The sequence below is a fragment of the Geospiza fortis genome, unplaced genomic scaffold (genome assembly GCF_000277835.1).
Source record: "Geospiza fortis unplaced genomic scaffold, GeoFor_1.0 scaffold40, whole genome shotgun sequence".
In the NCBI taxonomy this organism is placed as follows: domain Eukaryota; kingdom Metazoa; phylum Chordata; class Aves; order Passeriformes; family Thraupidae; genus Geospiza; species Geospiza fortis.
This window is the reverse complement of record NW_005054297.1, coordinates 2,522,503-2,537,903: the sequence shown is the minus strand read 5'-3', so window position 1 is coordinate 2,537,903 and position 15,401 is coordinate 2,522,503. Positions and strand designations below refer to the sequence as shown.

The following is a 15,401-nucleotide window of genomic DNA, read 5'->3' as shown; positions in this document are numbered from 1 at the left end:
CGGCCCCGCCCGCTGAGGGCCGGAGCTACGGGCCGCCGCGGCGTGTGGGTCCGTGCATGCGCTGCTCCCCGTGCTGTCACTGGGCGCCGCTGAAAGGGATATGCACCATTCTCTTGGCACCTGTCTGAGAGATATTGTAATGTGTGGATAAGATCCCTTCTTAGACTTCTCCAGACTAAACAGACCCAGTTCCTGCGGTCTCTCCTCATAAGAGATGTTCCACACCGTCCATCCTCACAGCCCTCTGCTGGACCCTCTCCCGTAGCTCCATGTGTTTCTTGCACTGACCAGCCCAGAACCGGACAGAGCACTCCAGAAGTGGCCGCAGTAGGGCAGAGGAGGTGGGAGGATCTCCTCCCTCAAGCCGCGGGCCACACTTCCCACTCCAGCCCAGGACAGCACTGGCCCTGCTGGAACAAGGCAAGCAGAGACAGCAAAGCCGTCCCCCCCAGAGGGACCCTCCTCCTCCAGCCTTTGCCCTGCTTGTCTCACAGGTGCGAGCCTGGGTAAGCACTGTTTCAGCATCACTTGGTCCACAACAGCATTTAACAAAAACCCCCAAAACCCACACTAAGCCAAAATAAATCCCCACCTCATGGGCTTGGATCCCCCAAATTGTCAAGAAAACATCACCTCATGTTTTGTCAGGTGTGTTTGATGTTTGAACTGATTCTGGGAGTAATGTCCCTGCTTGGAGGGTGGCCAGCTCACACCAGGAAAGAGGGGAACTATCAGGATGACATAAACCATGTGAGATAAGGGCAGGTCCCCCTAAAAACACACAAACACTAACTTGCACCCACAAGTTTTCTGAAAAAAGTTAATGTTTATAACTTACTACATAATTCTATGCTGAAGCCTTGCTAATGCTAATCACACAGCATCATTTCTGCCTCAATACATACCAAAAGCAGTTTAGTTTTTCTAAGGAAAAAATGCCAGAATGGTGTTTCTATGAAAATCTTTGCAGAGTTCCCATTGACCCCACCTACAGTTCACTCAAAACTGAGGTACATCTATCACTGATTGTTTATTCTTTCTCAATCATAACTCACATCCAAATAAGGTATTTATTGTTTACAACAGTTATGCATACTTCACATATAAATAGGTGTCTCAATAGTTCCCATTATGATGTTTTGGTATTAAATATTTCAGTAGTTCAAACAGAATAATTTTTATTTTGCTGCATAATATGGTATGGGATGAAAAATCTCAAAGTTGAGATATTCTTACCCAAGTAATAATTTATAAATGCATTTTTAGTTAATTCCCATAGTGAAAATATGCTTGGGGCATTCATTTATGAATGATACTTTTTAAGATTTTTTTTCTTAAGGCAGAGTGGATGATTTTAGGACAAGTATTTTTATTTGGCATTGCGACTGTCTTGACTTAATCGAGCTGCAAACTCAACGAGCGTTCTGGTGGGCCGCCCTGCCATGCCCTTCCGCAGGTACGGCACCTCATCCTTGTTGGACATGACCCCAGCTATATCCAAATGAGCCCAGTGAGAGGCAGTCACAAACTCCTTCAGGAATGCAGCAGCTGTGCATGCTCCTCCAGCCCTGTGGGAAACAGAAAGAGGTATTGCTCCCAAAGCAATTCCAACGGCACACATATTAAACAAATGAGCTGAAAGAAAGGGGCACATGGAAGGTGTTGGTCCATCTTACCTGCTGTACTTTCCAATGTTGCTCACATCTGCAAGAGGACAGTCTGTGACTTGTTTTGTGTAATGCTCAAAAAGAGGCATCCTCCAAACTCTGTCCCCTGTCAAAATGCTGGCCTGAAAAAAAAAACCCCAATGATATTTTGGGAATTTCTTTTTCTAACTGCACTTGTAAGCCCTGTTTTCACACGTGCTTCTTTTTGTTTAGGTTTTACCAGTCTAAAAATCTTCAGCCCAAGATATTAGGTTTTTGGAAATACACTGCAAAACAAAACTGGCAATCCTGCTTTTTAGGTACTTTGGTGTTAGGCAAAAGGCAACATCAAAAGACCACTTTTTTTCATCTGTTTTTCCTTTTCCCTGCCAACAGAATTCCTTCCCCTCAGAGCTTCCTTGATCCATCGCACCTCAGCCACTCACAAGGCCTCTCTGAATTTCTGTATCCGTGTTGTTAATCATCTTTTCAACATGAACTAATTACTGCCAGTAGTCCAGGGTTTATGCATATGTAGTGATTTAAAACATGCAGATCCGTGAGATGTGTGGTGTATGATATTACATCTCACTGAAGAGCTAGTAATTAATAGTCAACTAAATATAGTACTGACATCATTCCTCTAAAATTTCAAAACATGGTAACATCTTTCAGATTTGCATAAGGACTTTCAGTAGTGTACTAACTTTACAATAAGACATATCACTGAATTATTACTATTATTATTTAACAATAATGCTGGTGACCTACCTCATAGAGGTGAGTCCAAAGCCAAGATGAATTTGTGAACACTCCAGTTGCAGCAGATCCCAATGCAACATCCATGGCACCTAAGGGAACACACCTTCACATTTATATGACAAAGGCAAAGGTAGACCTGAGCTATTCCTTGCATCCTGACTCCTCACATAACTTTCCATTTTTAATTCCCAGTATCAGTAACAGGAATTTATCAGACCACAAAACTTGAGGACTTTAGTATACTGACATTTTTGAAATTCTGAACATTTTTATTACATTTATATATTCTAAAAAACAAAAGAAAACATAAAAATTATATTCTGTTTTCCATGAAACTAAATTTTCTGATTTCAGATTGATGTTTCTTAGAAATCGTTCTAAGATAATGTATTAAACAATAACAGTATCCTCTAAAAAAACCACAGATATTATTTTCATATAGAAAATAAAAGTGAATGGGCTTTTTCCAGTTTATAGACCTCTACAATTTTTGAGCTGATACTTTCTCTTTTGTGAATTTCACTTACATAGACTTTTGCACATCATGTGTAAATTTACTTGATTAAATATTTAATTTATTAAAATAATCCTTACCAAAATATTAAACCATAGGATTACATATTTATCTATTTGATGCCCCAGAACTGCTTCTCTAACAGCAACACTTAATCCTTAGTGAGACGAAAAAAAAAAGTAGTTTAGCAAAATATGTCAAAGAAATTTCTATGGGAGCCCTCCTTCTTCCTGCTTTGTGCCCAAGGATCCCAGATAGGAATACTTTTATACAAGCCAACAATCTTAAATTCAGTTTCTCTTCTGTCTATTGAAATTTTCCACAGCATTTGAAAACTGATGGAACATAATTTAAGGCATTAGCAGAGAATCTATATAAGCATAATTATTTTGCTTAGCATATTAACTAAGCAACAGAGTAGAGTCCTGTCTGAATTACTCTTCCATGTTTGCTTTTATTTCAGCGACAGTGACCTCACCCATGACAGCTTGTTAGTGAGTTCATGCATACAAAATTGCTGGTTTTAAATTTAAATTTACAACTTCATTATTATACAACTGTAGAGAAAAAGTTAAAACACATTTCATAATGCCTAAAAGTATGCAAATTACACAAAAAATACTTCAGTCAAACGAATTCCTGGGGAGCGATGACGACTCCCCTGCAATCATGGAGGCCTGAGGCAGCTCCCGGGGTGGCAGAACTGGCACTGGCTGGGTCAGAGCTCAGGCACCCAGCAAGGCCTTCAGGAACCTGCCTGGGCTCCATGCCAGATGGACTGGGCAGGACTCTTCCACGAACATGTCACCTCCTCTGCATCACACAGGCCTGGGAGCTGAGAGGGTTCAGCTCAGAGATGGAATCCCTGGATGTGCACAGGGAAACACTGTGCACAAACACTGACATCTGTATAGGTTTTCCTGCTCTTGGCTCCAGCTGGGTTGACCCAGCCCTACTTCATCTCCACTGCTGAGCATGTACATCCCTGCACATCCCCTCCCCACTCCAGAGACACACAAGCTGTGCTCACTGCTGTCCTGAAACATGTAAAATCATCTCAGTTGCCTTTGAATTAACGGGGGTTTATATACACAGCACAACTAATCCACAGCCCAACTAATGAGTAACACAAAACTGACTTCAAAGTGAGCAGGGAAGGGACACTGCTTACCTGTTAGTGTTGCAGCATTCACAATAGCCCTTGGATTAAAATTGTGGGCATAGCAGAGAGCATCAGCTAACAGCAGTCTTCCTTCTGCATCTGTGTTATCTACCTTCAAAGGCAAAACCAGTAAAAAATCAGATAAAGTACTGTAAATGTCTCTTTCACTGATGTATTTCTCACATATTATCTTAAATAGCTGCTGGATAGAGACCCTAGAAACTTCAGGTAATAAAAATTTACTCAAACTACACTGAAAAGAAGAAAGAAAAAATATAGTACTGATATACAGTTATGTGTACAAAGTAACAGCATGTCTGTGGCTGAGGTAAGTCATCCTTCAGCACTACGACCTCCTCTGCATGCTGGGTCTCCTCCAGAAGAGCCTGGAGACTGGAGAGGTGTCTCAGGGGAGCACAGAGGCTACATCATGTGCTTGGAGCTACCAGAACTTTCTTGCAGATTTCTTCTTGGTGGGGGAATACATGGCCTGTCTTTTTCCCTCAAAGCAGAGGATGACTGAACTCAGTTTTCAGAGATGAATGCCAAAAAAAGGAAGGTTCAGCAAGTCAAAAGTGGCAGAATCACAGAAATTCAGACAAAAAGAAAGCCATATACTTCTGTGTTAAATCAGTGATCTACAGCACAAGGAATTTCAGTACAATTTAATCTATTAGATGAGTATGGAACCATTTGTAATAAATATGAAATATGTATCTTGGGTACTGATTTGGCAGGCTCCTTTGAACCAACAGCCCCTATGACTCAGAGTTCTGATTGTACTGAGCATTTTGGCAGTGTAAAGACTGTGTTACATCGGCAGGAAACTGATGTCTTACTTTGATGTCTTATTCCAGATAGCAAGGAATTCGCCTCAAGAGTCTGCTGGAAGCAATTAAAGTTATATATTTGGACTTAGAGCCTGTATTTATGAGCATTGTAACAACCTCTTGTGCCAAATGAGCTTTTCCAGCATGCTCAATAAATGACCTTACTTTGCAGCTTTTCCTAGCGATTTATAAGACAAGTCCCATCTCTTCAATCTATATTTGAAAAAACCTTACCATAGCAATTTCTAGTTAGCAACATGCTTCTTACAATTTTAAAACCAGTATATTTGCACTGCTTATCTATAAGGGCTTTTTTAATGTACTCTGACTACAGTCAACTTGGTTGATTAAACCAGTTCACTAAAAGCATCCAAATTCCAAATTTCACATGCATACCTGTATTGTTTTTCCATTCTTGGCTCTAACTACATCTCCAGGCTTGTTTGCCTTACCACTGGGCATATTTTCACAGAGGGGTGCCAAACCTCAGAGAGAGAAAAAGAAAAGTGAACTACTAGTTTCTTTCTCAGAAAAGCTGTAGAAAAAACCCACTTAGATAAACTCCAAAAACCTCCTTAAGAAAACAGTACAAGTGTAATTTTGAAATTAAAGTCAAAATTCAAATTTTCCCAAACTTTCCCAGGAAGACACATGGTCCAGTTTTCAATCAGGGAAACTCCTCTGCATGATGCACAACCAGGCTCTCTCACCTACACTACCACTAAGGCTTTCTTCTACATTTATTCCAGACAACTGATATCAGAGGAGCAATAAATACTATTTTTTGTCTCCTGTATATAATTATTCACATGTAAAGGAACTTCTTTCTTTTTGAAATTAAAAACTTCTCAAATAAACACTCTGAGCTATTCAAGCTGTGCTCACTGTATAATGTCTAGAGTAGTCCAAGGACTTGTCACATAACTCCAGCCATACCAAGAACAACTAGAAATGAGTAAAACACAGGCTCAGTGTCAAAACTGCAACTATGACTGGGATCATGGAATGAATGAGGAATTTCACTCATAGGGAAAGCCTGCACCTGGCACAAGGTGCACAAGTGGAGCACCATTTTCATGAAGTACAGACCGGCTCCACTGCCAGCCCTCCCCATGGCACACGTTCACCCTCACTCGGTGAGGAAAGCCGTGAGGATGTGCCTGGGCACCGCTGCCCTCTCCTGGCTGAAGCATAGAAGTGACTGAAGTACCCGTTAACCCAAAGCCGAGCTTCTCAAACTAAAACTTATTGCACACCATGTTCCATGTCATTGCCAACTGGTCTTGCCACAGCGTCTGAATCCGCTAATTTAATTTTACCTCTGTAAAAAAAATAAACTTTTTTTCAGGGGAAAAGAAATAAATCATTGCACATGCATAAAGGTGCAGACTGGTTTGGTTTATTTTAGTTTTCTGCTGAGATATTCACCTAAGGAAACTAGAGCTGATCCCTCTTCCTGTTCAGTTGTGTCACGCACTTATGGAGGTAGCTCAGCACTCCTGACTCCTCATTCTAACTGCTTATACAGAGATGCACATTCCTTCTTGTAATGAAGGATCAGAACTTTTCAAAGACTCATTGGAAGTATCTTTATTGACAAACATTTCTCACTTAAGATGTAAAAATCATACCTTAAAAATCTTGATTTGGTGTTCTAATATTTTATTCAAGCAAAAACCAGTAATTTTTTGATATGCAAGTAAAAATGGAAGAGAGATTGAGCAAGGGAATGAGAGAAGTAGGTGCGCAAGAGACCATGATGTTTGTACATGGCTTTTATCATTGCTAATACTAGAAAAATACTCTCTCACAAAACCTTGTAGAACTAAGATTTTGGGATTCTCCACACAAAAACACTTACCAATTATGTTCAAAGGCAGATTTAGAGCTGCTGCTGTCACAATGGCTGAGCAGACACTTGCTGTCCCTCCCATGTCTGCTCTCATCGCATCCATACCCGACGACGGCTTCAGTGAAATGCCACCGCTGGAACAAACAGCTCAAGTTCCATGCCACATACACTGGTGATGCTCTGTCCAACAGTGTGTGTTAACACCAAATAGCACTAAATGCTAGACCTGGGGCTCCAAGTACCTCTACAACCCTAGTAAGTGTACTGGAAGTAAGGTATCTGGGTTTTCATTTCAGATAAAATATTACTTCCTCCTAATTAGGAGACCATAAAAATCCAGGTAACTGCAGTGGAGTAACTCATTGGTCTTCATAATGGCAGTGGTAAAAATCAACATATGGATGGGGAACTGACTGATAAATTCTTCAGCAGTATGTGACATGGAAAGTAGTTGCTAGCTGCTGCTAAGGATGAACTATTTTCTATTTCCTTAAGCGTTATCTAGATGTCCAGTGCCATACTGCAATTCTAAATATGCAAATTCTTCATCCACAGGTTTGTTCAGGACAAGAAAAGAAATAGCATCTTTTTACTTTCTTTCCCTCTGAATTTCCTTCTTCCCCTTAGAAGATGATGGCATATTAATTCCTACTTTGGACAACTGATGTTATCTTATTGCCAGAAAAGGGAGCACAAGCTGCTATATAACACAAGTTCAGTGGAATGGCATTGGAAGATGTGCTGAGCAAAGAAAAAGCATCTCCCTGTTGAACATGAATAGCAGGAAAGCATTTTCTTTTTCTCCCTCTAATTAAAATATTGGCAGGGAAGCATACATACCTGTCAAATGTAACTCCTTTTCCTACAAATACCAATGGGGAGTCATCTGTATTGGCACTCCCTAAATAGTGGATCTCCAGAAAGATGGGAGGTTCAGCTGAACCCTTAGCTACACTCAGGAATGCTCCCATCTCTTGTGTTGTTATCCAAGACTCTGGTCTGGAATAGAAACATGTATTAGTTTTATTTTTTTTCCCGACTGGACACTTCACCAAGGTGATTTTTTTTTTAAAGATACCATGATTCTTGATGGTTTGTACACAAACCATTTCATTTTAGTTAGTTATTTTGGAAAATGTAGTTTAAATCCAACCACTACTACCTTTTTTTGGTGAATCAGAAAAATACTTCCTCAGTTGCTCTTTGATTTTTGTTTTGTCTTGTTTAAAAAACCCAACAAAACAACAGCTTGTCTACAGTTTCTGCATCAGAAACACTGATCTTTCACTTGCCTGTGAGGCTGTGGATGCTAAAGGTATGTGAAGTAACAATATTGCAGCAGGTGACATTTAGCTTTCTGCTAGCAAGATTTCCCCCAGTCTTCTGCTTTCAACAAAATAGCCTCCAACACTTGCACAGCCAGGAACCGTTTCCACTATAGAGCAGAAAGGAGAAATTCAGGGGCAAGAGCACTAGCTGTGCAAATTCACTTGCAAGGGCTTTTATGGCTCCATCTCACATTTTAAAAAACTATTAAAAAAATCCCAACAGTAACAGTAACAAATAGAAGATGTTTTATTACCATACCACACAAAAAAAGCAAAGGTATGTAAAAAACCCACTCGGGAAGAAAATAAAAGGTATTTAATATTAGCCCTCTATTCACTGAGGCTTCTTTTCACGGCACATGTGTTAATTAAGCAATAATTGACTGCATGGCTAATTGACAGTTAATGATTTTACTGCATCACAGTATCTTTCTTCCTCTGCAAACTAGCAGCTCACTTAACCCTTGACAACAGCCTGCAGTCTGGGCACCCCTCACACCTTTTCCCCAAACATTTCTCCCTTTTTTGTCATTTGAAGTAGCAAAGGGAAAATGAGATTTGAGTAACTTCAGATTTTAATAATCTGGAAGGTATCTTATCTCACTGTTATGGTCCTTTACCCTACAGAAGAATAATTTCCATGGAATTTACCTTATGTGGACCTTTACATTGCTGAAAGTTCTGAGCTTCTGTTCAATATGTTCAGCAAATTTGATTGGAGTTATATAATTAGCTGGAGCCTCCATAAGGTACCGAGCGAGGTTCTGCCCCTCAGCATAGGTAACACCTTTTTGCCAGGCTTGACTTTCAGCACTAAACAACAACACACAATGGTCAGGATTATAGACATTTGCAAAAGTAAGAAAAGCATTCACATATTTTCTTTCTTAAAATGCACTATCATTAATTTGGAGAAATTAAGAATATCAGTTATCTTAGTACAAGGACTCCAGTCTAGTAACTTATCTCTGGTTCTAGTCAGTGCCAAATACTTCAGAGAAATCTAGGAGAATCCAAGAGTAGACAGATGGAAAATTATCTATCCAATTCATTAGGTCTTATCCTAATCCTTACTAATCAAAGATTGGCTTAAATCCTTAAACACAAGGTTTAATACCCCTTCTGGAGTTTGTAATCATATTACTTTTAACAGCCTTGAAAGTTTTTATTTACCATATAAAGTCCCCAATTCTGTTTCTCCCTTTACTGAAATATGGTTATGTGGTAAGAGTGGAATTTGGATCTCATTTCCCAGCACACTCAAGGCACTTCATTAACAAATGACACAGCAAACATTCACAGAGCTGCCTGTGTAGGAAATGGGGAAGTCTCTCTGGTTACTTTGACAGACGACCAGTACAAAACCTTTCATTTTACTGAGACAGCTTACTTTATAAGTTATCACAAAGCAAGGCATTGAACAGGATTTTGCCTCTAAAAAGAGCAGAACAGTGATAGAAGAATGCAGGAGGAATATACAAATAGTGCCTGGATATGTAAGGATCTGCTTCCAGATGCTCCAGTTCTTTGTGCTCAGCGATAGAGTTTAAGGAAGAGGGGCACTCCTCATGACAGGAAAAGAGACTCAGGACTTAGGTTAAGGATGATGGACACACACAAGTCCTTGGTAGCAGGCAGAACACATCTGAGGGTTCTGAGGGAGCTGGCTGGCGTCACTGCAAGCCTAGGCTCTTTCAGTTTGAAAGGTAAAACCGAATGTAGTCCCTGATGACTGAAAAGGACAAATATGCATCTTTAAAAATGCCAAGCAGGATATAGGGAACTACAAGCCAGTTATCCTAGACTAATTCCTTAGGAGTTTGTAGAGAAAGTAATTTTGAAAGCCATTTCTAGGTATATGAAGGACAAGATGGTCACAGGGAACCATAATTTTAGATTTGCAGCAAATTCCTGACCAACTTAAATGCATTCTGTGATGAAAGGGAGTTTGTCACAGAGGACCACAGTGGATGTAATTGACCTTAGGGTCTTTTCCAGCCTAAACAACTCTGTGATTTTTCTTGACTTTAGCTAGGTTTTCAGACAGAGTCCTTGTAGACAAATTGAGAAAACATGAATTGAAGCAGGAGTGTGTCTGAACACGGATACATCTCAGAGCTGCACAGTAAGACAAATCAGACAGACAACAATCTCAAGATTCAACAAGGAAAAATGCAATAGGACACAAAGAAAAAAATTCACTATGAGTGTAGTTAAGCACTAGAACAGGTGGTCCAGTGATGTTGTGGAATTTTCAACTCAGGGAGATATTAAAATGTAGACTAAACAAAGGCCAGGCATTAATGTTGTATGTAATGTCCACGTTATCCCTAATCCAAGCTGGAGTTGGACTGAATGACCTCCAGAAGTCTTTTCCAACCTAAATTATTATATTAAAAAGTTACTTCCATAACTGGTCATAGGACCATCTGTGTTTTCACGAAATGTTTATTTAATACAAGTTTAATCAGTTTCTAAACTATCTGCAGTGCTACAAAATAGGAGGAGTGTTTATTTTACATATAACTTATCAAGACATGCTTAATCAAGAAGCTTCCATTTTATTTCACTAACTTCTTTGTAAGGAAGAACTTGCTCATGTTTATAGTACATACAGGAAATTCCTCTCCTTTGCATGACAGAATATCCTATACCAAACATCCAAAGTCCACTCCAATAATTGTTCTGAAACCAAAAGCCCTGGTTCTACTTTCTGCTCTCAGTAAGTGATGTCTGTTTAGAGAGCAGAAGAGTCCAGGCTTCTCTTCTTGCATTATACTCTGTGAATGAAAATATAACAAATAAACTTTGTAAAATATATCCATAGCATATTGGTCTGATGTCAGTCAGCAGTTCCTGATTCTCCAAAGGATTTATCCATTTATGGAATTTGAAATACCTCTTCTCCACAATTCTGGTACACAATACCAACAGAAGTCCTAGTATATCACAACCTCTCTTCAGGTAGCTTTTACTTGTTATTTTTATCCTGGTCCTTCTTTTCTATGAAGCAGCATTTATTTACCCTTAACCTCTGAATATGGCATCGAAACACACGGAACAAACACTATAAATATACTTGAGATGTAAGATACTTCAGGAAATTCAAATCAGTAGGAGTTAAGAAGAGTACTGTTGCTAGACCTATTCTTTCAGTTTTGTTTTTCTCATGCACAAGCACACCATGCACACAGTTTCATAAAGAAGCAAACAAACAGATGAATAAATAGGCAAGCTCTCCTTTGCCATCACCTTCCATGAAGCTGAGGAGTAACTACAGGCTTCTTTTTTTGCTTCAGCTCATTATATTCATGCAATCCAAGGACAGCACCTTCTGCAGCTGCTTGTGCATCTCCACAGGGGTCTACTTCCACACAAGGGATCTCCAGATCCTGGATCTGCCTGCAGCCAACTGAAAAATACAGCACAGAACTGAGGGCCAAGTATTGCACAGAACAGCAAAACAGCTGACTGAGGTGATCAATGGGACATTGCAAGGAAAAAATAATTTTAACTAGAGATAGCTGAGTTTATAAGTAAGTCAGTCAAAGAGACCACGCAGCAGAAGAATTAAAAATGCTAATGACCATATACTGGCATTTTTTTACTAAAAATATCAGTTGATGAATTATAATTATTAAAATGTTTCACAAGAATAAAATAGGAAAGATCACAGTTGTTCTGACTCCTTAAGCTCATTCTGTACCAAAGCAAGGTTCTAGAGTGCTATGAATTATGACTATCTACAGGTTTCAGAAATTTGTCATAATTTAGATTTTTGCCAAGAATATGACTGTTCTTCCAGAAGAGTTTATATACCCTTTTATAAACAATGTATTCCATAAATTCCAAAATTCCATAAATTTTATTTTGTTCCCAAATAATTGAAAAGTGTTTTATGTCAGCTACAAAGTGAATGTTAGTTAACAATGTTAATGGCAGCTAGAGGCTAGCACTTTGGACAAATAGTTCTCATCCAATCACAGACTATCAAGTCTTCAGTGAGAACTCCTAATTCTTATTTTACACACTTAGATGCAGCCATCATCCTTGATTAAGATAAGCCCTCTTCTGTCTTCAACAGATAACATAATCATAGTACTGATGTTGTGAAAGTTTATAACACACATATCTCATTTATGAAATAAGTGGCAGAAGTAAATATATATGCATACTTAAGTACAGAGTGACCATAAAGTCAATTGGTGATGCTCCTGGGCACCAAAATACTAATCAGACAAGTGCCTTTTCAATATCACGCTGTTTAGGAAAGTTATTTGATATAAATAACTGCAGTTGCCTGTCTTCAGATTTGATTTACATTCTTAATAATTCCTTGCTCACTAAGGAATAATTTGACATGAGTATCAGTGACAAGTAAATGCATTTACCAAACCATGCAGTAAGTTGTGCATTTCCAAACAAAGGCATACCCAGACTTGGTCTTCAAAAGTGCAACATGCTGCAGAACTGCATTGCTTTACAGACAAAATGCTTTAAAAATTTAAAAAATATTTAACCTGCAACAGCTGTACGGATGTTTTCTTTGCCTTCATTCCAGTTTTCTTGTTCATTTATTCCAGCATTCTTCTTGCCCAAGCCAACTACCACGACACTTGGAAAGTCCTAGATGAAGCCAACACACAAATGGATTAATTTTCCTCATTGTTACAGCCACAGCAGAGTTGTTAAAAAGACTTTACTTTCCCAGTCAAGCATAGCATTAAAATAGATGCAGTACTTTTTCTATATCAGGCACTTTTCATTAAGAGTGCCTGCATGGTGCTTGCTGTGCTATGCTCCCAGTCATTTGCCACAGGCATGCAAGTCAGTTATTCTGTTGTCCAGTTCAGAATCACGCACATTGCACATGGCAGACAGGGCTTTATGCTCAACACATGGTAAATCTGGGCACCCAAGGGCAAGCCTAAGAGTCCTTGGAAAGCAGATCCAGCCTCCAAGCTGTAAGAAAGGACAGAACTTATCTGGAGAATCATAATCCTTTCTGGCACAGTATTACGTTCAAGAAAATAAAATCACTTCAAAAGCTCAATGTGTTAGCTCATCTCAGGAGCTCTGCCAGCAATATTTGCCAGGTAGCAAACCAAAGCCACACAGGGTACACCTCTCCAGAGCTCAGGAAAACAATGTAGCACAGCAGACTACATGCTTGCCTTGTAAGCTGCAAGGGGAAGGAAAGAGGGAATGAGTACTAAAGGAGCCTCTTAATAGCGAAGTCAAATTTGTATAAAGCTCCAAGCTATATATGTGAACATATATAATGTCCCTATAGCTCTTAAGAAAAAAATTAAATTAATGTTAGGCTTTCCCATCTCTGTCAGCCTCTGACAATCAGGTGTCAAACTGCTACACTGTAGTAAAGTCTTTTAGTCCATAAAATGCTGAAGCTTGCGTTAGCTTTCCAGAAAATCAGTAATACCAGTTAACATTCTCCTGTCTTCTATTGCAGAGATTTGCTACTCACTTCAGAGCCCATCCTGTATGCAGAACTGGGACCTTCAGTGCACTCAACTTCCATGAAATTTCTGAGAGCCCTTTTACCAAGTCCAGTGTCACCTGCGTGGGGTGTCCGCACAGGAATTTATACATGGTAGGCAATTCTCACTACAAATGGATTTATTTCAGATTATTGAAATAGCCTTAATGTAAGATTCAGTTACTTAGAGAGGAATACCTATTGTCACATCACATGCCTTACTAGAACTCCAAAAAAGCACAGATCATTCCATATTGGTCAGCTTCACATATGTGCATTAGTTCTATCACAGCTTTTCAAGTGGAACCAAAAGCCTGACTTTGATCAGATGAATCCTCATCTCATAGCCTTGTGATCTATCATGCCTGTGTAGACAAAAGCCCTACTTGAAGAACAGTCCCATAACTTGCTTTCAGAGGTTTCAAGCACTTGACTTAAAACCTCTAACAAAAGCCTATGAAGGGACTACCTTGTCTGAGAACTATCAGGTCTGGAAGGTCTTTGCACCTATCAGTAACTCCTCACAGACTCACCCCTCCTGGATACAGGAGGTGTGGAAGTCAGATCCAAAAGTGCCATGCTTTAGCTCATTCAAGAAGCAGCTATTCAGATCACAGCACCTTTGGAGCAGACTTGCTCACATCCTCTCCATTTGCAGCACAGTGGAGGGAGTGCAGGACTGTGCAAAAGGCTGTGCAAACATGGGCAGTGCAGAACAGGAGTTGAAACAGTCAAGAGGGAAGAAGAGCCAGCCACTTATACAAGCACAGCAGTGAACTCAGCATAAAATTAGATGTAAAGACAAACTTCACACATCAATCAACTAGCATACAAAATCACTAAGTTCATACCTGATGCAAACCATGAAATATACGTGTTTTGCCTTTCTTCAAAGGTGGCCCACATCTAGGACACAAAAAGATTATTTTAATACAGAAGGCCTTACTTGTGATCGATCTTGCAGTACTGCATTTACTCCACAACCACACAGTATGCCACACATGCACTTGGATACTTGGCTCTGTGCTCATTCAGAGCAGAGGATGGCTCCCATTAAATTTTTGCATGTTTGCTCAGTGATTGGTTTTATCCTGGGAGCTCCCCTCCAAACTGTCAAAGCAAATACCAGCCTGACAGTGATATGGACACAGACACTAATACCAAAAAAAATAGTACCATTCCTACTGGTATTTGTAGGTACTTCAGTCCATTTCAGAAGCTTATCACACACTTACAGGGAGAGAAGCGCTCTCAGCTTTCCAGACACAAGCCTATCAAAAGCATCTCCCGCACTAGTGAACTGGGCAGCACCATCATCCTTTTCACTAGAGTACACTCCCAGAACAAGACCCTAGAAAAGAACACACATGTAAACAACACGGAATTTACAGACCCGTCAGAGAATGAGCGAGCACAGTTTTCAAACTACTGCTACTTCGCTATGTATTTATCTCAGTTTTTGAATTTATCTAACGTGATGCACAGAGTAACACTTCTGTAAACCAGGATCAACTACTACAACTACTTTAAAGTGTGAAAAATAAGTCAGATATAGCATAAGTGAGCATACAATAATTTTGCCGATCACATAAAGACAAAAACTCTTTCAATCAGTAATTTTAAGTACAAAAGAGCTTCTCCCCGCCAGCGCAAACCTCCCGTTTGGCACCCCCAAGAGAAGCGGAGGGAGCCGCACCGCTCCTCACTCAGCTCTGGGGGGCACACGGGGGGCTCAGCCGAGAGCCGAGCGGAGGAAGGGACACGCAACCCCCGCTCCCCACTCACCTTCCCGGCCGTGTCTCGGCTGTAG

The 15,401-nt window shown here is 39.9% G+C and overlaps 1 protein-coding gene across 1 annotated transcript in view; it reads right to left on the bottom strand.

Annotated features, from left to right (window-relative positions):
* Positions 1-1,011: 1,011 nt before the first annotated feature.
* Positions 1,012-15,401, bottom strand: part of LAP3 (leucine aminopeptidase 3) — a 17,296-nt gene continuing 2,906 nt past the window's right edge. The window contains exons 2-14 of the mRNA XM_031055443.1: positions 15,377-15,395; positions 14,827-14,942; positions 14,443-14,497; positions 12,615-12,720; positions 11,347-11,506; positions 8,746-8,907; positions 7,607-7,765; positions 6,776-6,900; positions 5,311-5,399; positions 4,094-4,196; positions 2,418-2,497; positions 1,677-1,789; positions 1,012-1,568 (exon numbers count right to left, since the gene is read on the bottom strand). Coding sequence (XP_030911303.1) covers positions 1,370-1,568; positions 1,677-1,789; positions 2,418-2,497; positions 4,094-4,196; positions 5,311-5,399; positions 6,776-6,900; positions 7,607-7,765; positions 8,746-8,907; positions 11,347-11,506; positions 12,615-12,720; positions 14,443-14,497; positions 14,827-14,942; positions 15,377-15,395 — 1,486 coding nt within the window. The 3' untranslated portion in view covers positions 1,012-1,369. The remainder of the gene's footprint in view (positions 1,569-1,676; positions 1,790-2,417; positions 2,498-4,093; positions 4,197-5,310; positions 5,400-6,775; positions 6,901-7,606; positions 7,766-8,745; positions 8,908-11,346; positions 11,507-12,614; positions 12,721-14,442; positions 14,498-14,826; positions 14,943-15,376; positions 15,396-15,401) is intronic.